Raw genomic sequence first — 24,205 nt, 5'->3', positions numbered from 1 at the left:
ATGCATGCTACATACATACTACATATATACTACATGCATGCTACATACATACTACATGCTACATGCATGCTACATACATACTACATACATGCTACATATATACTACATACATACTACATATATACTACATGCATGCTACATATATACTACATGCATGCTACATATATACTACATGCATGCTACATACATACTACATATATACTACATGCATGCTACATATATACTACATGCATGCTACATACATACTACATATATACTACATGCATGCTACATACATACTACATGCTACATGCATGCTACATACATACTACATACATGCTACATATATACTACATACATACTACATATATACTACATACATACTACATATATACTACATGCATGCTACATATATACTACATACATACTACATATATACTACATACATGCTACATACATACTACATATATACTACATGCATGCTACATATATACTACATGCTACATACATACCACATACATACTACATACATGCTACATATATACTACATGCATGCTACATACATACTACATATATACTACATGCATGCTACATACATACTACATGCTACATGCATGCTACATACATACTACATACATACTACATGCTACATACATACCACATATATACTACATACATACAATACATTCATACAATACATACATAGACATACAGTACATATAACATAGAGTAACATACTTACCAATACTTGTCACATTGTTCCCCGAAGCCATTGTCGTCTACGGAATAAATATTAACATAACAAACCACAAAAATACTCACCCACGATCCGAAGCAGTCCACGAGTGTGTCCCACGACGATCTTGGGTAGAGAACTGCAGCATCAGCTGATGCTGCCGTTCTCTACGGGCTGCAGGAATCCAATGACGGAAGGTAGGTATCCTTCCGCACTGTATTCCTCCGCCACTTAAAAAAAAAAAAAAGTCCCTAGTCTCACTTTATGCCATTGCTGTGTGGGAATTTCCCACACAGCAATGGCATAAAGTGAGACTAGGGACTTTTTTTTTTTTAAGTGGCGGAGGAATACAGTGCGGAAGGATACCTACCTTCCGTCATTGGATTCCTGCAGCCCGTAGAGAACGGCAGCATCATCTGATGCTGCCGTTCTCTACCCAAGATCGTCGTGGGACACACTCGTGGACTGCTTCGGATCGTGGGTGAGTATTTTTGTGGTTTGTTATGTTAATATTTATTCCGTAGACGACAATGGCTTCGGGGAACAATGTGACAAGTATTGGTAAGTATGTTACTCTATGTTATATGTACTGTATGTCTATGTATGTATTGTATGAATGTATTGTATGTATGTAGTATATATGTGGTATGTATGTAGCATGTAGTATGTATGTAGTATGTATGTAGCATGCATGTAGCATGTAGTATGTATGTAGCATGCATGTAGTATATATGTAGTATGTATGTAGCATGCATGTAGTATATATGTAGCATGTATGTAGTATGTATGTGGTATGTATGTAGCATGTAGTATATATGTAGCATGCATGTAGTATATATGTAGTATGTATGTAGTATGTATGTAGCATGTATGTAGTATATATGTAGTATGTATGTAGTATATATGTAGCATGCATGTAGTATATATGTAGCATGCATGTAGTATATATGTAGCATGCATGTAGTATATATGTAGTATGTATGTAGCATGTATGTAGTATGTATGTAGCATGCATGTAGCATGTAGTATGTATGTAGCATGCATGTAGTATATATGTAGTATGTATGTAGCATGCATGTAGTATATATGTAGCATGCATGTAGTATGTATGTGGTATGTATGTAGCATGTAGTATATATGTAGCATGCATGTAGTATGTATGTAGTATGTATGTAGTATGTATGTAGCATGCAGTATGTATGTAGTATATATGTAGTATGTATGTAGCATGCATGTAGTATGTATGTAGTATATATGTAGTATGTATGTAGCATGTAGTATGTATGTAGTATTTTTTTTTTTTTTTTTTTTTTTTTTTTTAACATTTAACACATTAGCCGGATGATGGGACTACTACTGTCCCATCATTGGCTAATGTGTCAATCACTGTCATGGTAGCAGGCATCGCCCGATGGGACTTGTAGTCCCATCGGACGATGCTTGCACAGACCCCCGGACATCAGCACAGCCCCCCGGCAGGCCGGCACAGCCCCCCGGCAGGCCGGTACAGACCCCCACAGGGTGCACAGCCCCCCGGCAGGCCGGCACAGCCCCCCGGCAGGCCGGCAGAGACCCCGGGCAGTCCACACAGCCCCCCGGCAGGCCGGCACAGCCCCCCGGCAGGCCGGCAGAGACCCCCGGAAGGCCCGAAATGACGGCGCATCATGATGCGCACACACCGCGCATCATGATGACGTCAGGCCGTCAATCAACTGAACTTCCGATTCCGATGCCGAATTCCGATATTGAAAAAATATCGGAAGTCGGTATCGGAATTCCGATACAGCAAGTATCGGCCGATACCCGATACTTGCGGTATCGGAATGCTCAACACTACTGACGATACAACACTATTGCTAAAGAAAGCAACTCATGCACTATTAAATAGTGGTACTGTAAATAGTAGTTGTTGCAATATATACAACTAGCTGTTTCCAGCCAGCTAACGCGCGGCACGCTCATTGCTATCTAATTAACGCTGCTGGTGATTAAACTAAAGTAAATAATGACAACATTCAATAGCGCTTACGCAGGTGGTAAATTAAATTAAAATGACGTTAATAACAATAATAATCATTAAAAATCTGAATAATACTAATGATACATTTTATTCACAGTGTGAAATCAAAAACAAACTGGATTCAGTAAGATGTGCGTTTTTTATTCATTCCAGCATCTAAACAAATTTCATAATGAAACATAAATTAAGTTAAAATTTCTCTGTAAACACAATTAAATGTATAGTCATTTTCAAAGACCTTTCCTTGACTTCTACCAGGTACAATTTGAACTGAAAGACTTTTATGTGTGGTAATGTGGTGGGGGCGGGATTATGTGTGGTAATGTGGTGGGGGGCGGGATTATGTGTGGTAATGTGGTGGGGGGGTGGGATTATGTGTGGTAATGTGTTGGGGGGCGGGATTATGTGTGGTAATGTGTTGGGGGGCTGGATTATGTGTGGTAAAGTGGTGGGGGCGGGATTATGTGTGGTAATGTGGTGGAGGGCGGGATTATGTGTGGTGATGTGGTGGGGGGGTGGGATTATTTGTGGTGATGTGGTGGGGGGTGGGATTATGTGTGGTGATGTGGTGGGGGGTGGGATTATGTGTGGTTCAGTGGTGGAGGGGCGGGATTATGTGTGGTGATGTGGTGGGGGCAGGATTATGTGTGGTAATGTGGTGGGGGGGCGGGATTATGTGTGGTGATGTGGTGGGGGCGGGATTATGTGTGGTAATGTGGTGGGGGCGGGATTATGTGTGGTGATGTGGTGGGGGGCGGGATTATGTGTGGTGATGTGGTGGGGGGCCAGGATTATGTGTGGTGATGTGGTGGGGGATGGGATTATGCGTGGTGATGTGGTGGGGGGCCGGGATTATGGGTGGCGATGTGGTGGGGGGCCAGGATTATGTATGGCGATGTGGTGGGGCGGGATTGTGTGTGGTGATGTGGTGGGGGGCGGGATTATTTGTGGTAATATGGTGGGGGCGGGATTATGTGTGGTGATGTGGTGGGGGGCGGGATTGTGTGGTGGGGGGCGGGATTATGTGTGGTGATGTGGTGGGGGGCCGGGATTATGTGTGGTGATGTGGTGGGGGGTGGGATTATGTGTGGTGATGTGGTGGGGGGTGGGATTATGTGTGGCGATGTGGTGGGGGGCCGGGATTATGGGTGGCGATGTGGTGGGGGGCCAGGATTATGTGTTTCGATGTGGTGGGGGGGCGGGATTGTGTGTGGCGGTGTGGTGGGGGGGCGGGATTATGTGTGGTGATGTGGTGGGGGGCCGGGATTATGTGTGGTGATGTGGTGGGGGGCGGGATTGTGTGTGGTAATGTGGTGGGGGGGCCGGATTGTGTGTGGTAATGTGGTGGGGGGGCCGGATTGTGTGTGGTAATGTGGTGGGGGGGCCGGATTGTGTGTGGTAATGTGGTGGGGGGCAGGATTGTGTGTGGTAATGTGGTGGGGGGGCGGGATTGTGTGTGGTAATGTGGTGGGGGCGGGATTGTGTGTGGTAATGGGGTGGAGGGCGGGATTGTGTGTGGTAATGGGGTGGGGAGTGGAGCTACTGTGCAGGGGGCTGGATTAGCGAGTAAACACGAGGCCTCTTATATATATATAGATAATAAGCATTATTCCAACACCCCACTCAACAACTATGTATCCTGTTAGTCCTATTTTGGTTCTGAATTCTTCAAGTTTGGCTCTTGGAAGTGGCTTTGTCATAATATCAGCTAATATATGGTAAGTCTCGCAATAAACAAACTCAATAATGTCATGTTCTATCAAATCACGCAGGTGTTGATGTTTAACATCAATGTGTTTGGTTCTTGCATTGATCTTCTCACCGCATGCAAGTTTAATGCATCCTTAGCTGTCTTCATAAATCGCCATCGGTTGAGTATATGGCTTGCTAAGATCACCAACAATTGGTTTATCCAAATGACTTTTTGACCTGTGTGGGCTGCAGACACATACTTTGCTTCTGTAGATGAGAAGGTTGCAGACACCTGTTTTCTGCTAGACTAGGAATTTGAACTTTTTCCAAGCTTGAGCAAATAGCCGCTTGTCGATTTATTATCACTTAAGTAACGAGCCCAGTCTACATCCACATAGACTGTGAGTTTCAGATCTCATGTTCCAGATATCCTTAAATTTGTTATCAACACCAGTCCATATATAGATCCATTAATAACAATAATATGGATGCATTTAGTCAAATGTTAAACCAGAGAGTGGGCTGCTATGGGAATGAGACCAATAAGGTGCAATACAACTCCATGCATAAAATAACAAATTAATTAGAAATATATTACAAACATTATATATATATAGTGTGAGGGGGTGTCACAGTTGGTAGAAGCCTTCAGGCAGACTCAGGAGCACCTGCACATAAAACACCAGTGGGTTTATTATATGCTGCATAATCCAAGGTGTTGAAAACAAAACACAGCCCTCCGGGCACCACAGAAAAACAAAACAAAAATGATAACATATAGTTCACTCCACCGTTATGCGGGGTCCTCCACACACTTAGTGAAACCAGTCTCAGTCCTCACTTCTGTGGGACGTACAGCCTCTCCCCACAGCACCACACACATACCTGGACCTGTGGTTCAGTCGATCATCACATGTGCTGGTCACGTGATCATGACATGACTGCAGGTCTTCAAAAACCTGCATGTCCTGTAGAGAAAAGGGTATGGTGAGCACTCTCCCTCCCACGCTGCGGATGCTCACATGAAACTGACCCATGAAACTGTACGTGGCCTCTCAGCACATAGTGTGCTGGAAGCACAAAAACACTCCGGTTTCACATCACTGACCGCTGCATGCGCAGTGACACGTACCTCCCGTCCTCTACAAAGCCACTGTCACAATATATAAATATATATATAATATATAATTGCCAATCGGCTCTGTGACAGCTTCTGGTGATTGTGTCGCTATCCCACAATCCACCACGGCCGGAACTACGCCGACTGCCATATTGGAACACCCAAGTTATGGGTATTCCGATATGGCAGCCGGGATTCATATCCCTCGCCAAGCCGCGTTCAGCCAATAAGTGACGTGGGATTCAAATCCCCCGCCCCGCCAGCTGAGCCAATGAGCATTGCTGCATGGGATTTGAATCCCCCGCCAAGCCGCGCGGCACCGCTCATTGGCTGAGCCTCCTGCCGGCTGAGGCTTGGCGGGGGGATTCAAATCCCGCGTGGCACTGCTCATTGGCTCCACCGGCGGGGCGGGGGATTACTTACATACTTACCTGACCCAGAGGAGTGTTGCCACGGCACTTCTCTTCTCACCGGAGACCGGGGCAGGAGTGCGGTGTCGGAATTGCGCATGCGCATAGCGCTATCTGGCGCCATTTTGCTGAAGACACATTTTTGCAGTGTACCGTCAGCAATATGGCACCGGACAGCGCGGTATGGGCATGCGCGTACTCCGGCGACACACTCCTCCCCCAGCAGAACGGGACGGCGCTGGAGCACAGGGAAGAAAGGTGAGTATAAATGTTTGTTTTTTTTTGCGTGTGTGCAGTTTAATAGGGGTGAGAGGACCATGCATATCAGGATTGGGGGTGAGAGGACCATGCATACTGGGATAAGGGGTGGGGGAGCTTGCATTCCAGGATAGGGGGGTGAGAAAACCATGCATACCAGGATTGGGGGGTGATAGGACCATGCATACCAGGATAGGGGGGTGAGAGAACCATGCATACCAGGATAGGGGGGGTGAGAGGACCATGCATATCAGGATTGGGGGTGAGAGGGCCATGCATATCAGGATAGGAGGGTGAGGGGTAGCTTGCATACCAGGATAGGGGGGTGAGGCGACCATGCATATCAGGATTGGGGGATGAGGGGACCATGCATACCAGGATAGGGTGGTGAGGGGACCATGCATACCAGGATTGAGGGGGGACTGTTATGAATGAGTCACCGTAGGAGGCAAAAGCAGAAATACAAGCTAAGTCCAGAAAACCAGAGAAGTTGGCAACTATCAGATTGCAGACCCCTGAACCTATCAACACAACTAGCAGTAGCCATGGGGGGTTCCTACGATGCCCTAGACCCCTCGATCACAGCCGGAGAATTACATAGGCCTAAAGAAAGAAAGGGGAAATCTAAACTGCCCCACAGCAGACCCCAAAGCAATAGGCAGCCCCCAACATATAATGACAGTGAAGCAAGATGAAAATACTAACACAGACAGAAAGATAGACTGAGCAAAGACGGGGCCCAAAACTACCTAGATAGGAAAGGACAGGAAGGCTGATAGGGTTTTGGCAGATTGCAGACAGCAAAGACAAAAGCCAACAAGCTGATATGAAAAAGGCCCTGAAGCAGCTAGGCTTCAAAAACTAAATCAGCACTCAGGTATTTTCAGAAGACAGAGCTAAATGAATTCAGCACACCCCAGCAGGGAATGGCAGAAATCCAGAAAAACAAAGCAAAACAAAGTCAAAGCACAAAAGCAAAAGGCCGAGCAGCAAACTTAGCTTTAGAGGAGCAGGAATTCAGACTGGTCTCCAAGGATCCCACAGAGAAATCACCCGCAGGGCAGAAGGGCGTCGGCAGCCTTATATCCAGTCAGTAACTCCACTCAGCCAGTCACCATCATCAGCCTCAGGTGTTTGATAATCAGGCTCACTATCTTTCTTTACCAGAAGAGGGAGTTCCTCGGGCCTCAGTAATGAAGGGGAAAATGAACTCACAACAGTACCTCCCCCTTGAGGAGGGGTCACCGAACCCTCAACTACGCCACCAGGGCGATCAGGGTGAGCCCGATGAAAGGCACGCACCAATCTTTTGGCATGAATATCAGAGGCAGAGACCCAGGAATTATCCTCCTGACCATAACCCTTCCACTTAACCAAATACTGGAGTCTCCGTCTAGCCAGACGGGAATCCAGTACTTTCTCTACCTCATATTCCATGTTACCTTCAACCAATACAGGGTCTGGAGGTGCCACCCCCGGAACAACAGGTTCAACAAACCTCTTCAACAAAGATTTATGGAACACATTATGGATTTTAAATGTGACAGGAAGAGCCAAACGAAAAGAGACCGGATTAATAATCTCCACAATCTTGTAAGGTCCAATAAATCTAGGCTTAAACTTAGGAGAAGCCACCTTCATAGCAATATTTTTTGATGATAACCACACCATATCACCAACCTTAAACTGGGGACCAATGGTCCTATGTCGGTTGGAAAACCGCTGGGCCTTTTCCTGGGAGAGAGATAACTTATCCACCACTTGGTCCCAGATCTGGTGCATTCTCTCCACCACAGTGTCAACACCTGGGCAGGCAGAGGGTTCCACCTGCCCTGAAGAAAATCGAGGATGAAACCCAAAGTTACAAAAAAAAGGTGACATCAAAGTGGCAGAACTAGCTCTCTTATTTAAAGCAAATTCGGACAAGGGCAAAAATGAAACCCAATCATCCTGATCAGCAGAAATAAAACATCTCAAATATGACTCCAAGGTCTGGTTTGTTCTCTCTGTCTGCCCATTGGTCTGAGGGTGAAAAGCAGAGGAGAAGGACAACTGAATTCCCAGCCTGGAACAGAAAGTTCTCCAAAATCTAGACACAAACTGGACTCCTCTGTCAGATACAATGTTCTCAGGAATCCCGTGCAAACGAACTACCTGTTGTAAAAACAGGGGCACCAACTCAGAGGAAGACGGCAACTTAGAGAGTGGTACAAGATGAACCATCTTAGAGAACCTATCACAAATCACCCAAATAACAGTCATCCTCTGAGAGACAGGCATATCAGAGATGAAATCCATTGAAATATGGGTCCATGGCCTCTTGGGGACAGGCAAAGGCATCAACAACGCACTAGAGCGAGAACACGATTTAGACCGGGAGCACGTCCCACAGGACTGCACAAAATTCCTGACATCACGAGACAAGGAGGGCCACCAAAAAAACTGACTCACCAGATCTCTAGTACCAAAAATACCTGGATGACCAGCCAAAGCAGAGCAATGAACTTCAGACATCACTCTCTTCTTCCACTGGTCAGGAACATACAACTTTCCACTGGGACAACGCTCAGATTTGTCCTCCTGGAACTCTTCCAGAGCATGTCTCAAATCGGGCTAGATGGCAGAAAGAACTACCCCTTCGCCTAAGATGGTAGAAGGCTTGGTCACCACAGGAGAATCAGCAAAGAAGCTCCTAGAGAGGGCGTCTGCCTTGACATTCTTTGTTCCAGGAGGAAAAGAAACCACAAAATCAAAACGTGTAAAAAAACAAGGCCCACCTAGCCTGTCTAGGGTTCAAGCGCTTAGCCGACTCTAGGTAAATCAAATTCTTGTGGTCAGTGAGGACCACGACTTGATGCTTAGCTCCCTCCAACCAATGTCTCCACTCCTCAAATGCCCATTTCATGGCCAACAGTTCCCTATTCCCCACATCATAGTTGCGTTCAGATGGAGAGAACTTTCGGGAAAAGAAAGCACAGGGATTCATTTTAGATGTTACAGGATCCTTTTGGGACAAAACAGCTCCTGCACCAATCTCAGAAGCATCCACCTCTACCTGGAATGGAAGTGAGACATCAGGTTGCCGCAAAACCGGGGCGGAGGTGAATCTTCGCTTCAGCTCCTGAAAGGAAGAAACAGCCTCCGGAGACCAATTTAACACATCAGCACCCTTTTTAGTCAAATCAGTCAATGGCTTGGCAATACTAGAAAATTTTGCTATAAATTTCCGATAAAAATTAGCAAATCCCAAAAACTTCTAGAGGGCCTTCAAAGAAGTGGATTGAACCCAATCGTGAATGGCCTGTACCTTGGCCGGGTCCATTTCAATAGTTGACGGGGACAAAATAAATCCCAAAAAAGAAATCCTCTGTACTCCAAAAAGGCATTTAGATCCTTTGACATACAGGGAATTCTCCCTCAAGATCCAGAACACAGTCCGAATATGTTCCACATGAGAATCCCAATCCTTGGAGAAGATCAAAATATCATCCAGATAGATAATCAAAAATTTATCGACAAAATCTCGGAAAATATCGTTCATGAAGCACTGGAAGACCGAAGGGGCATTAGTGAGCCCAAAAGGCATCACCAGGTACTCAAAATGTCCCTCCAGAGTATTAAACGCCGTCTTCCATTCATCCCCATGCTTAATGCGAATAAGATTATACGCCCCCCTGAGGTCAAGCTTGGTAAACCAGCAAGCACCTTTAACTCTGGAGAATAGATCAGAAATCAGGGGTAACGGATACTGATATTTAACAGTAATTTTGTTGAGGGCACGATAATCAATACAAGGTCTTAATGATCCATCCTTTTTGGCTACAAAAAAAAAAACGGCACCTAAGGGTGACGAGGATGGTCTAATATGACCCTTCTCCAACGCCTCCTTAATATTGGATCGCATAGCCTCGTGCTCGGGTACAGATAAATTGAAGAGCCGACCCTTGGGAAATTTACACCCCGGGCTCAGTTCAATTGCACAGTCATAACTCCTATGAGGAGGCAGAGACGCAGACTCATTCTCACTAAATACATCATAAAAGTCCGCCAAATAATCAGGAACATCATGCGACTGAGGAGAGGTGGAAAACACCGGAGCCTCACTAAAGGCACACCGACAACCCCAACTCACCACAGACACAGATTTCCAATCCAAAACTGGATTATGAATCTGTAACCAGGGAAATCCCAGAACAATAGTATCATGCAGATTATGCAACACCAAAAATCTGCAATTTTCTTGATGTTCTGTGGCAACCCGCATTACCACCTGGGTCCAAAGCTGGGGTTTATTTTTAGCCAAAGGAGTAGCATCAATCCCCCTCAAAGGGATAGGCGTCCGCAGAGGTGTCATCGGAAATCCACAACGTTTAGCAAAATCCAAGTCCATTAGGTTTAGGGCTGCTCCCGAATCCACAAAAGCCTTAGCGGAAAATGTGGACAGGGAGCAGATCAGAGTAATAGCCAGAAGAAACTTAGGTTGAACACCCCCAACAGAAAACGTGTGTGCAAAGCGTTTCTCTCGTTTAGGACAGACAGAAATAATATGCGAGGCATCTCCACAGAAAAAACACAACTTATTACGCCTTCTGAACTCCTGACGCTGCTCTCTGGAAAAAACTATCACATTGCATAGGTTCAGACATTTGTTCAACAGGTGGCAACACCTCTCGTGCAGCTTTGCGTTCGCGCAAACGCCGATCAACCTGAATGGCTAATGACATAGAATCGTCCAGACCAGAGGGAACAGGAAATCCCACCATAGTATCTTTTACGGCTTCTGACAACCCCTTCCGAAAGAGAGCAGCCAAGGCATTATCATTCCAGGTAGTAAGTACTGCCCACTTTCGGAATTTTTGACAGTACAATTCTGCAGAATCACGACCCTGGCTCAATGGCAGCAGGGTCTTTTCAGCCTGATCAATGGCATTAGGTTCGTCATACAACAACCCCAAAGCTTGAAAGAATGCGTTCACATTAGTCAGAATAGGATCATCTGGTTTCAAAGAAAACGCCCAATCCTGGGGATCGCCACGCAGCAAAAAGATGACAATTTTAACCTGCTGCGCGGAGTTCCCTGACGAGTTAGGCTTCAAGGCAAAAAATAATTTACAATTATTTTTGAAATTCAAAAATTTAGATCGATCCCCAAAAAATACATCAGGTGTAGGAATCTATGGTTCAGCAGCATGTGAATGAGCAAGGTAGGCGGAAATTCCCCGCACTTCCGCAGCGAGCTGCTCCACACGATCAGACAATTGCTTTATCTCCATTGAGAGAAAAAAAAAAAATTCCCCCTATGGCCTCAGAGATATAGAGGAAAAAATATACACACTTTTTTTTTTTTTTTTAACAATTCTTTCCTGCTATTGAGTTCCCTAGGATCTGCGGTATGGAGGGTGATTCTGTTATGAATGAGTCACCGTAGGAGGCAAAAGCAGAAATACAAGCTAAGTCCAGAAAGCCAGAGAAGTTGGCAACTATCAGATTGCAGACCCCTGAACCTATCAACACAAATAGCAGTAGCCGTGGGGGGTTCCTACGATGCCCTAGACCCCTCGATCACAGCCGGAGAATTACATAGGCCTAAAGAAAGAAAGGGGAAATCTAAACTGCCCCACAGCAGACCCCAAAGCAATAGGCAGCCCCCAACATATAATGACAGTGAAGCAAGATGAAAATACTAACACAGACAGAAAGATAGACTGAGCAAAGACGGGGCCCAAAACTACCTAGATAGGAAAGGACAGGAAGGCTGCTGTCTGCAATCTGCCAAAACCCTATCAAAGACAAAAGCCAACAAGCTGATATGAAAAAGGCCCTGAAGCAGCTAGGCTTCAAAAACTAAATCAGCACTCAGGTATTTTCAGAAGACAGAGCTAAATGAATTCAGCACACCCCAGCAGGGAATGGCAGAAATCCAGAAAAACAAAGCAAAACAAAGTCAAAGCACAAAAGCAAAAGGCCGAGCAGCAAAGGAGCAGGAATTCAGACTTGTCTCCAAGGATCCCACAGAGAAATCACCCGCAGGGCAGAAGGGCGTCGGCAGCCTTATATCCAGTCAGTAACTCCACTCAGCCAGTCATCATCATCAGCCTCAGGTGTTTGATAATCAGGCTCACTACCTTTCTTTACCAGAAGAGGGAGTTCCTCGGGCCTCAGTAATGAAGGGGAAAATGAACTCACAACAGGGGACCATGTATACCAGGATTGGGAGGTGATAGGACCATGCATTTAAGGCAAGAGTGGTGAGGGGACCATGCATACCAGGATAGGGGGTGAGAGGGGACTATGCATACCAGGATTGGGAGGTGATAGGACCATGCATACCAGGCAAGTGTGGTGAGAGGACCATGCATACCAGGATAGGGGGGTGAGAGGACCATGCATACCAGGATAGGGATGAGGGGGGACCATGCATACCAGGATTGGGAGGTGATAGGACCATGCATACCAGGATAGGGGGGTGAGAGGACCATGCATACCAGGAAAGGGGGGTGAGAGGGCCATGCATACCAGGAAAGGGGGTGACGGGGACCATGCACATCAGGACAGGGGTGCTCAGCCAATGAGCAGTGCTGCGCAGCTTTGGCAGGGGATTCAAATTCCACGCGGCACCACTCATTGGCCCAGCTGGCGGGGCAGGGTTTCAAATCCCTCGCCAAAGCCACGCGGTACTGCTCATTAGCTGAGCCGCCCGCCGGCAGATGTTCATTTCACCACACTCCCGACGCAATAGCATCGGTGTAGCAGAGTGTATCTTCTGAGAATCCACCGGGTACACAAGTGAACTTCACTGAGCAAGTTATCTTGAGTAAACAGTATTTACTTCATATGGGTAAACATGAGATAAGAGAATTCAGAAGCACACAGCCCGTGCTGCTGGTATAATACACTCAAAAGCGAAAGTAAAAGTAACAACAACAAGAGAGCTTCCCGACCCACAATACAGCAAACATATAAGTTCACACTATCGCCATCTGCTGTCAGGCTAGTGTAAAGTCCTCCTTTACATAAACAATAAGTCCATTTCTGTTGCATATGCCAACAATCGGGCCTATTTCTAGTATGTATATATATATATATATATATATATGTATATATAGTTATATAATGCATATATTTAGAAAATTATATGTATAGTAAATATTATTGGGTCACCCTCGCACACCCAGGGCAGCGGGGTACTCGGTATCGGGCCGGCGCCAAGACGGGAATGTGTCACAGCAGCGGTGACCCCGTCCGTGGCCCTGGGCGCCCAATATCAATGGCGCTGATGTTAATGGTGTTAAAGTTTATATGAATAGTTTGTGACGCCACCCGTGGTGTTTGACAAGTAGGATGGTAAGCCAACGCTGCATGCAGATCCGCTGGGACTGATGGTGTGGTGCAGCAGAGATGGTATAGCTCCCCACAGGTGGAGCTGTAGTCCCAGGGCAGTGTAGGTGCAATGGATGAGGAGAGGCGCAGAATGGTATGGAGGCTGGTACCCAGGTGTAGTGGTGCTGCAATAACTGGAGGACACCAGAGTATGCAGTTCCAAAGCTTTACTCACTGTTTGCAGCTCACACAACTGCCTGCCTCCGCACTGTGTTCTCCAGGTCAGGGCTCCAGCCAACCTCCAGGCAGGATAGGATTCTCCCTTCCACACTCCGCCAACATGTACCTTACTGAACGACTCCTCCAATGCGCCTTTAGGTGTCAAGCACTCCAGTACTTAGTTACCCTGGAATGCTTCTCTCTAGGTGTTCCTAGTCTTTACTTGTATGACAGACAGCTGTAGCCTGCTTCGGGGACTCCTCACTGTGTCCCGGCTCTCTATTCAGTTGCTGTTGTGTCCCAAGTCTATGATGGGAGCAAGGCGTTAGAGGCTCACTACTCCTCTGGTGTCTGTTGCCGGACATAAAGATCCAATCAACCTCAGGGACCGGGCCCCAGCCTTTGCGCTCTCTGGACTGGAAGGGTTCTCTCTCTTTCTCAACCTGCTTCCCACCGTCCTTCTATTCTCCTTCGTTCCGATCTGTTCTCTCTCTCTCTTATGGAAGGTTAGGTTATCAATCTTATCAGTCTCTTTCTCTGGTCTTTCTCGTGCCAACAGCCCAGATCACTGGGACCTGCTGCAACACGTCCCTCAGACACCCATCTTCTCTCTTCTCTCTCCTCTAGCAAACTAACCAATAACTTTCACTCTTCCCACTCTTTTGTATCATCTTACTCCACCCACCTCCCAGCACATCTCGTGTTGCGAAGCAGGGCTCCACGAGGGGTGCTCTGGAAACCCCCAGCATGAAGCTGTTAGGTGGCCCCACTGAACTATCTTGTGTGTGGAATGCAGGTGTGGAGTGTGGTCAGGAGTTCCCACCTTATCTGGATGGTGGGGCACTACACCTTAGGAGAAGGTGCAGTACCTCTGTGGCGACTGAAGCCTCAGGGGCGCCACATTATGTTTATATGCATGATTGAAAACAAAATACAAATAGTAGTCTCAAAATCATCCCATATATAACAACAAGTCTTTATGTTACAAAGATAATTAAGGTGCTTGTGCATAACTCCTCTAACTCCCAGTGACCATAGCAATTATGCAAGTATAATAATAGTATATGAGATAGATTAATAAAGTGCTAGTGTATAAATCCTCAAAATTCCAATAATAATTGTAATCTTAAGACATGATGATGAGGAGAAGTCACAAAATTGAGAAGGGAGATCAGAACATATTAGCCAACCTTACTTTGCAATGGTGCAGAACAACGTGTGCTGAGCCCCAATGCGCATTTTCCCCTGGGTCCCTTGTTTCATTTCTGTTTGTTGGGTAGCCTTACTGATGACATAGGGGTTGAATTTTAATTTAGCGTTCTGGTAAGCTATAGGCATTTGCACTTTCCATTGTGAACACAGAACTTTATCTGGGTCTTACCTCACTTACCATGACATAAAACTGTTACTGTCTTATATACGAAATCCCTATCGGCGATGCTGTGCCAATCTGAGAATGGTATTCGCAGATCCCACCCAACATGTACCAAGAGATTATGGATATGGTGGCCAGCATGTTGGAGAATCGAGTGATCCAGGAGTGCCAAAGTCCTTGGGCTGCTCCAGTGGTCTTGGGGCAGAAGAATGATGGGTCCCTCCAGATCTGTGTGGACCACCGGAAATTGAATGCCCGGACTGTCTGGGATGCCTATCCTCTTCTGCAGATCGAAGAATCATTATCCGAGTTATGCAAAGTTCTTCTCAACTCTTGACCTGGCCAGCGGATACTGGCAGGTATCTGTGTCCTAAAAAGAGAAGGCGAAGATGGCCTTCATCCTACCCATAGGATAGAGTAATTAGGACAAGTGGTCACCCAGGTGCAGCCATTTGTCAGCAAGGTGGATGCCTTGCAGAAGTGGCTTCGGCCGCATACTCTCCAGGAGGTGCTAGGTTTTTAAGGCCAGATACTATCGAAGGTTCATACCCAAGTTTGCTCATTTGGCTTGCCATAGACTCGACCCACCAAGTGGGGACCACGGCAGCAAGAAGCCTTTGAAGCATTGTAGAAGGCTCTGACCAGTGCTCCTGTTCAGGCATATGTGCATTTCAATGCTCCATTCTTGCTGTACATTGACGGGAGCTTACATTGTCTGTGGGGTGTGTAACTGCAGACTTATGAATTTCCCCAGCAAATGCACTGTGCGCTACACGGATTCGCTGCTTTGTGAGCCAGGATCGGAATGTATGTACGAGTTATACATACTCCCGGCCAGAGCCCATCCAGTGGGCTCAGCCTCACTCCATAAACTTGTATGGACGAGCTCTGGAGGGGAATATGAATAGCTCATGCATACCCACGGGTCCTGGCTCAAAAACTGGTGAATACCCCCAATGCACGCATTGTGAGTGAATGCAGACTTATTGATTTGGACTAGACAACCCCTTTAATGTTTAGTCTTTGATACATTATATCTGAATGTAAAGTACATAATATGAGACATTTGAATTAACAATCTTATTTTATAGTACCATCTAAAGACTAATTATTTATGCTATTGATTTATATTTTGTCCATATACTACATCTATATAACATAAATTCACGACTGCAGTATATACAATGTTTTATATTAGTGGTGTAAATGAGCAAGAACTTTCTTCCCTTTTCCAGCAACTATTTCATTTTTTTTTAATTTAGTAGTGTTTTAATGTGCAGTAAATTATAAACATGTATATTTTTTGCATTTTGTCAATGGTTCATTTTTGGGGTCCAGTGTATGGCAGCATATAGTCTAGCCCATAATTTACCAAATTTACTGTATATACATTGCAAAGTTTTAGCAGTGTCCTACTGTTCTCTACATTTGCCACATCATTGCAGTACATTGTGTGGTTTCAGAAGAGTGCTAAATCCTGCAAGCTTGGCCATCAGATAGTCACAAGACAAAAAACGTTAACGCAAATTTGATGTGACGTTTGTAAGCAAAAGAATTCTTTTCATATTGAATTGAGTGAGCATAGTGCTGTATTGTATATTATGCTCGGCTGTGCTGTGTTAGTTCTGATCTCGCTGCAGAGCTGTGTGTGAGTGCAAAATATCAATAATACTTGTCTCACACTGGTAACTCCCATTTCATTTAAAATAAGCTCTTGAGGCAGATTTTCGGGAAGATCTGTGTCCGGCTCTTATTAACAGCTCAGTTACATGTAGGAAAAACGTGAATTTGTTTGGAATAAGACATCTTATCGCAGATATCAAGGTATTATTTTATTCAATTTTCTATGACCTACTGTACATGCCCTTGTTGCTGGCTTAGGGGGAGGTAATCCTACTGAAAGATTCCCTTTAAAAAAAGAGTGAGCACACTCACCAGCTAGATTTGTCTTTGGGGAGGGCCCTCTGCAGCCCTTTACAGATCAGCAACCATTAGTGCAGGGATTTCTGATAGTGCCCTCAAGAAACAGGCTCTGATGTAATCCTGAAAACTGTAGATGTGGATGAATAGACAAAAAGAGCTAAAGCCATCAAGCCATGTTGCTGAAACAAAATGGAGAGTCTCTTGTAGAGTCTACAGGAAAAGCTCTTCTTGCTGCAAAGGTCTTACCGCGAGCGAGACCCACTATAAGTGTCCAGAAGAGCTGTCTGCATGCTGCCTCGCCGTATGCTATGCCATTGCTCTGCATTTTACACTAAAAATAACAATTAACCTTTCAGTCTTTGCAGTGTTTATGTATAGAATGTATAGAGGGATTTTGGAAACACATAATAATTTATGTTCATAATATCATTACTCCAAGATCCTAAATGTTTAAAAAAAAACATTATTTAATGAGACAGTATTTTTGCATATTAATTTTTAATTCAAAAATCACGTTGGAAATTTGATATAAAACCATGGCGGTATCCTTTTACATTTCTATTAAAAATCTTTGATCCCATTTTATTTTTGTTGTTGTAACAAGTATTATAATATGTAAAACTGTAATTCAGTATAACATAGCAAGAACATAACAAGAAGAAATCCTCATGTCCCCTAAAAATCAGGATCCCAAGTATTCACGCCTGCATTCATTTTTTGTTGTGTTCATTTCTTTCTTATTCTGTTTTCAGCGTTAACTTTATCAGTTGCCAGCAGCACAGCACATGAAGACAAGAATCAATCTCACAGGATGAGCCAACCAAATCCGGGTGCGCTGGAGTTAGACAAGAGGTTTACAAAGAAAAGCAAAATTAATCAGTTGTTCAAGACAATGGTAAGCGGTGATCATGTGTAATGATAGATTTGAAACCAATAAATTTCACCTATAATGTTATACCCATAAGATATCTGACGGTCCCATAAACATGTCCATTATAAATTCCCAATGATAACAGCTTGTTTTTGTAGACGCAGCTGTTAACTTGACTGGTCAATCAAAATTATAATTTAAAAGAGAAAAATAAATTGTAAACCTTATAAAGCGCAGAAAAATAATCCCCTGGTGAGTGCAACTTCTTCCAGAACACTACTCCTTTGAACACAAACATATAACATAACATAGTAACATAGTTTTCAAGGCTGGACCTTATGTCCATCTAGTTCAGCCTATTTTTAGTGCAGCTGTTCTGCATTGTTGATCCTGGGGAAGGCAAAAAACCCACAGAGTAGAAGTCAATTTTCTCCATAGGGAAAAAAATTCCTTCCCCTAAGCTGGGTCAACCATTTACCTATAATAATCTGTTATTCGTAACCTTCTATACTGTTACTCATAAGAAAAGCATCCATTCCTTTCTTAAATTCATTCAGTGAGTTGGTCATCACCACTTCCTCAAGAAGAGAATTCCAGAGCCTCACTGCTCTTACCGCGAAGAACCCTCTTCTATGCTGGTGCAGAAATTGTCTTTCCTCCAAACAAAGAGAATGCCCCCTTGTTCTTGTCACAGTCCTTTGTACAAACAGTTCATTGGATAGATCTCTGTATTGCCCTCTGATATACTTGTACATATATATTAAGTCTCCCCTAAGTCTTCTCTTTTCTAGGGTAAATAGACCTAATTTTGATAACCTTTCTGGATATTGTAGTGAACCAACTCCATTTATCATTTTAGTAGCCCGCCTTTGAACCCTTTCAAGTTCAGTAATGTCTTTCTTGAGCACCGGCGTCCAAAATTGCACACAATACTCCAAGTGTGGTCTGACGAGTGATTTATACAGAGGGAGAATTATGTTTTCATCTCGTGTCCCCAGACCTCTTCTAATGCATCCCATGACTCTATTTGCTTTGGTGGCAGCTGCCTGACACTGGGCACTGCAATTTAGCTTCTTATTGACTAAGATGCCTAAGTCTTTTTCCATGTCTGATTTCCCCAGCAGTTTCCCATTTAGTAAGTAATTGTAGCATCTGTTTCTCCTTCCCATGTGCATAACCTTACACTTATTGGTGTTAAACCTCATTTGCCATTTTTCAGCCCAATTCTCCAATTTACTCAAATCTGTCTGAAGTTGCAAACTGTCCTCCTTTGTGTTAACTACCTTACATAGTTTTGTATCATCTGCAAATACTGATATTTTACTGTGTAAGTCATCCACTAGATCATTAATAAATATATTAAATAGTAGGGGGCCCAATACAGAACCCTGTGGTACCCCACTAGTAACCCTGGCCCAATCTGAGTATGCACCATTAATAACCACTTGTTAGGTGTCGAATTAGCTCGGTGGTCTACCGCCTGGCTCTTCCTCCACATTTAGCCATTTCAGACGTGTTTCATGTGTCCCTCCTCAAACCAGTTCACATGGACCGGTTTTCTGAGTCATCGGCCGGGTCGTCAGACTTATCGTCTGACGAGTTTGAGGTTAATGCCATCGTAGGGCGCAGGTTTGTCCGTGGCAAAAAATTTTATTTAGTGGATTGGAAGGGTCATGGGCCCGAGGCTCGAACCTGGGAGCCGGTGGAGAATATCCACGCACCGCTCCTGATCGTGGCTTTTGAGCGCAGTGAAGCGCAGAGGGGAGGGGGCCTTAGGAGGGGGGGTAATGTTAGGCGTCAGATTCCTGACACTGCACAGCGGGAATCCAGAGCCAGACATCCAGCGGTCTCCCATTTTCCTCCGACCGCTCCGGGTGCTGCTCAGCAATCACGGCGAGCCCGGCGTGCTACTCAGACTTGCTCTGACAGCCTCTGGAGCAGTTCCCTGCAGAACAGGATGTGCTACCATTGCTGCACCAGAGGTGGCAGCAACATCCAGGCTAAGTCCTCATGCCGTGCTACTGGGCATGCCCGCAAGGTGACCTCTCACTGGAGAGCAGGGGTCACATTCTCAGGTCCTGCGTCGGATCTGATTGGTCCCTTCCAGGGTACTGGAAGGTCCCGGAAGCGCATGGCTATAAAAAGCCTGTATGGTGGCTCGGCCATGCGCTAGTGTAGCATATTATGCTGTGTGTTTATGGTGATGGATGCATGGACTGGTGACTGACTTATTATGAAACCCCTTCCCTTGGATAATACGATTGGTGACTGTGTGTTGGGTTAGTCAGCTCCAGGTTGTGGCAAGCTACACGCCAGAGTGCGATCCACGCCTACACTAGTGTCCATCGGTGCCAGGTTCTCGGCGCCGACGCTTGCGGCTTTAGTTGCCGCTGCGCTGCATTACCAGCAGCTATTGGTGTTCGCGGCTGCGACGCCACACGCCGGCTCCTGTGACGTTAACAGGGCCAGCGCCTTTGCATATATTTCTGCCAAGCGACTCTGTGTCTGAACAGAGCCGCTCCTAGCGTTCGGGTGACGTTAACCCGTGCGCACTACGGCACCTTCAGGTGCATCTGCCATTGTCCAGCAGCGGTCTAGTCACCTACCGCACGGTGGACCCCGGGCGGCGAACGCACCTCCTATTATTTATATTTGGTGCGTTCCGCCGTCCCTAACATTACACTAGCGCCAGGGTCTGGCTGGCAATGGCAGACATGCAGCAGTTGCAGCGCTATATTCGGCAGCTGGAGAACAGGTTGGCGGCTATTGAGAGCGCCAACTCAGCAGCGAATACCGCGCTAGCTGCTGCCCAGACAGTCGCCGAGGCTGTCTCACGTGCGCCCGCTCTTTTGCCCATGCCGACAATTTCTCGCCTCCCGCTTCCCGACCAATTTTCGGGTGACAGCGCCACCTGTAGGGGATTCGTCAGTCAGTGCTCAATTCAGCTCGAGTTACTGGCTGCACGGTTTCCTACAGAGCGGGCTAAGGTGGGGTTTATTGTGTCACTTTTGTCTGGCAGAGCATTACAGTGGGCCATGCCATTGTGGGAACGTGATGATCCCGTGGTTCAGGGTGCTGCGCAGTTCCTCGCGGCCCTGAAGCAGGTCTTTTTGGGACCACAGATCACGCACGACACCTCTTTACAATTACTCTCCCTAACACAGGGGTCACTCTCGGTCAGCCATTATGCCGTCCGGTTTCGGACATTGGCTTCCGAGTTAGAGTGGCCGGACAAAGCCTTAGTCCCGGTGTTTTGGAGAGGGTTGGCTGAGCACGTTAAAGACGCTCTAGCTACCAGAGAGGTTCCCACAAGTCTGGAAGATTTGATTGCCGTTTCCACCCGCATTGACCTCCGGTTTACGGAGCGCGGGCTGGAACGGGCACAATCCAGACGTAGGGTTAACTTGGCTCCCACATTCACCAACCACTAATATACCCCACACAGGAGCTTTCACCCTCTGAACCTATGGAGGTGTCTCGCACCGGCTCAAAGCCACGACCGATGCGAAGCTCTGCACGTTGCTATCACTGCTGACAGTTTGGGCACCCGGCTAGCACGTGTCCTCTGCGGGCGAAAAAGCGTCCACGCCCAGTGGTCGTAGGTAGTGGGCAGTCCAATATGAAACCCTTCTCACCCAAACCGGTGTTCCGGGGCATCTTAGACAGTGAGTCCTCCACCTGGGAGGCAGAGGTTACCGTGGACTCTGGGGCCGAGGGAAACTTTGTCTTCTACCTTCGCCCAGAAACACGCCATTCCCCTGGTACTATTACCTCAGCCTCTGACCATCAGGGTGGTTAACGGAGCACCGTTACCCTCTCAGGTGACCCATCAGACAGCTCCACTAGGGCTCTCTATCTCACCCTCTCATCATGAAACTCTGTCCCTGCTAATCCTGCCAGACGGCATCGATCAGGTGCTGCTCGGGGTTCCCTGGCTTCGGTGCCACTCTCCTCATATCGAGTGGGCGACAGGGAAGATACTGGCCTGGAGCAAGGACTGCGAGGGGAGATGTCTGAAGGGCAGTCTTCAGGTGGCTTCCACTGAAGTGCCTGTGGATCTCTCCGCACTACCTAAACCCTACCACCAATACGCGGACGTCTTCTCCAAAAAATCTGCAGAGACGCTCCCGCCGCACCGTCCTTACGATTGCCCGATAGACCTCATGCCAGGCACAGAACCTCCTAGAGGCTGTGTGTATCCACTATCTCTCCCTGAGACAGAAGCTATGTCACAATACATCCGGGAGAACCTGGCTAGAGGCTTTATCAGAAAGTCGGTGTCACCGGCTGGTGCAGGGTTCTTCGTTCAGAAGAAGAGTGGAGAGTTATGCCCCTGCATTGACTACAGAGGTCTCAATGCGATCACGGTTAAAAACAAATACCCTCTACCGTTGATCTCTGAGTTGTTTGACAGGTTGCGAGGGGCCCGGATCTTTACTAAGTTGGATCTGCGAGGGGCATACAACCTGATCCGCATTCGTGAAGGAGACGAATGGAAGACAGCTTTTAATACCAGGGATGGCCATTACGAATATCTGGTTATGCCTTTTGGCCTTTGTAATGCGCCAGCTGTCTTCCAGGATTTTGTCAACGACATCTTCCGCGACATGCTTTCTACCTCGGTGGTGGTATATCTGGATGATATACTCATCTTTTCGCCAGATTTGACTACCCACCGGAGGGACGTCTGCAAGGTCTTCGACCGTCTGTGGGCGAATTCCCTCTTTGCCAAGCTGGAGAAGTGCCAGTTTGAGCAGGAGTCCTTGCCGTTCCTGGGCTATATCATCTCGGCCCAGGGGCTGGCCATAGATCCTGCCAAACTGCAAGCGGTAATGGACTGGCAAGAACCTCATTCACTCAAAGCGGTGCAGCGCTTTCTGGGCTTCGTGAACTATTACCGCCAGTTTATACCACACTTTTCCACCCTGGTAGCTCCTTTGGTTGCTCTCACCAAAAAAGGAGCTAACCCCAACGCTTGGTCTGAACAGGTCTCCAAGGCCTTCTCGGCTATAAAGTCTCATTTTGCTGGCGCTCCCATCCTACATCGTCCCGATGTGAACAAGCCATTTATACTAGAGGTAGATGCCTCTTCTGTCGGTGCAGGAGCAGTTCTTTTCCAAAAGGATGCTCAAGGTCTGAAGCATCCCTGCTTCTTCTTCTCAAAGACCTTCTCACCGACAGAGAAGAATTACTCCATCGGTGACAGGGAGCTGCTAGCCATGAAGTTGGCCTTTTCAGAATGGAGACATCTCCTGGAGGGGGCTCGGTTTCCCTTCCAGGTATATACGGACCATAAAAATCTGCTCTATTTACAGACTGCCCAGCGTCTGAACTCCCGTCAGGCTAGGTGGTCGCTCTTCTTTTCCTGCTTCCGCTTCACCCTGCACTACCTTTCTGGAGAGAAGAACGTCCGTGCGGATGCTCTCTCACGCTCAGTGGTCTCGGCGGAAGAAGGAGAGGCTGAGCCTCGGTTAATTCTCCCGCCGGAGAGTTTTACGACCGTGACTCCAGTCGCTCTCGAGTCTGTGCCACCAGGCAAGACCTTGGCGCCTCCTCAGTTACGGCCGGAGGTCCTCGCCTGGGCACATGCCTCCAGGGTGGGTGGTCATTTTGGCAATAAACGGACCACCGAACTCCTGGCAAGGTCATATTGGTGGCCACATATGGCTCGAGATGTCAAGGAATACGTGCAAGCATGCGTCTCGTGTGCTCGAAACAGACCCTCTAGACAGAGGCCGGCGGGGCTGTTGTATCCCCTGCCAGTGGCGGATAGACCCTGGGAGATAGTTGGCATGGATTTCATAGTTGGCCTGCCCAAGTCTGGTGGCAGTACGGTCATCTGGGTGGTCACCGACCATTTTTCCCAAATGGTGCACCTGGTGCCACTCGCACGCCTGCCTTCCGCTCGAGGTCTGGCCACTTTGTTTATTAAGCACGTATTCCATTTGCATGGCATGCCGGACAAAATCGTGAGTGACCGAGGTCCCCAGTTTGCGTCTTGGTTTTGGAGGGAGCTCTGCAGCCTACTCAGCATCGAGCTAAATCTGTCCTCCGCCTACCATCCCGAGACGAATGGCTTGGTCGAGAGAGCCAATCAGACCTTGGTCACCTATCTACGGCATTTTGTCTCTGCCAGGCAGGATGACTGGGCATCCTTGCTACCTTGGGCTGAATTTGCCCTAAACAATGCGGTGGCTGATTCCACTGGACAGACGCCCTTCCTCTTAAACTACGGCCAACATCCACGCGTCCCTGTCCCAATGCCAGTGTCCTCCACTGACT

The 24,205-nt window shown here is 46.7% G+C and overlaps 1 protein-coding gene across 1 annotated transcript in view; it reads left to right on the top strand.

The window, feature by feature from the left end:
- Nucleotides 1–24,205, top strand: part of DOCK2 (dedicator of cytokinesis 2) — a 1,017,649-nt gene that overhangs the window by 979,013 nt on the left and 14,431 nt on the right. The window contains exon 51 of the mRNA XM_073573729.1: nucleotides 17,805–17,947. Coding sequence (XP_073429830.1) covers nucleotides 17,805–17,947 — 143 coding nt within the window. The remainder of the gene's footprint in view (nucleotides 1–17,804; nucleotides 17,948–24,205) is intronic.

This window comes from Dendrobates tinctorius, unplaced genomic scaffold (assembly GCF_039654945.1).
Source record: "Dendrobates tinctorius isolate UK_male_01 unplaced genomic scaffold, ASM3965494v1 ptg000036l, whole genome shotgun sequence".
In the NCBI taxonomy this organism is placed as follows: Eukaryota; Metazoa; Chordata; class Amphibia; order Anura; family Dendrobatidae; genus Dendrobates; species Dendrobates tinctorius.
The sequence above is the reverse complement of the archived record's forward strand: the minus strand, read 5'-3'. Positions and strand labels throughout refer to the sequence as shown.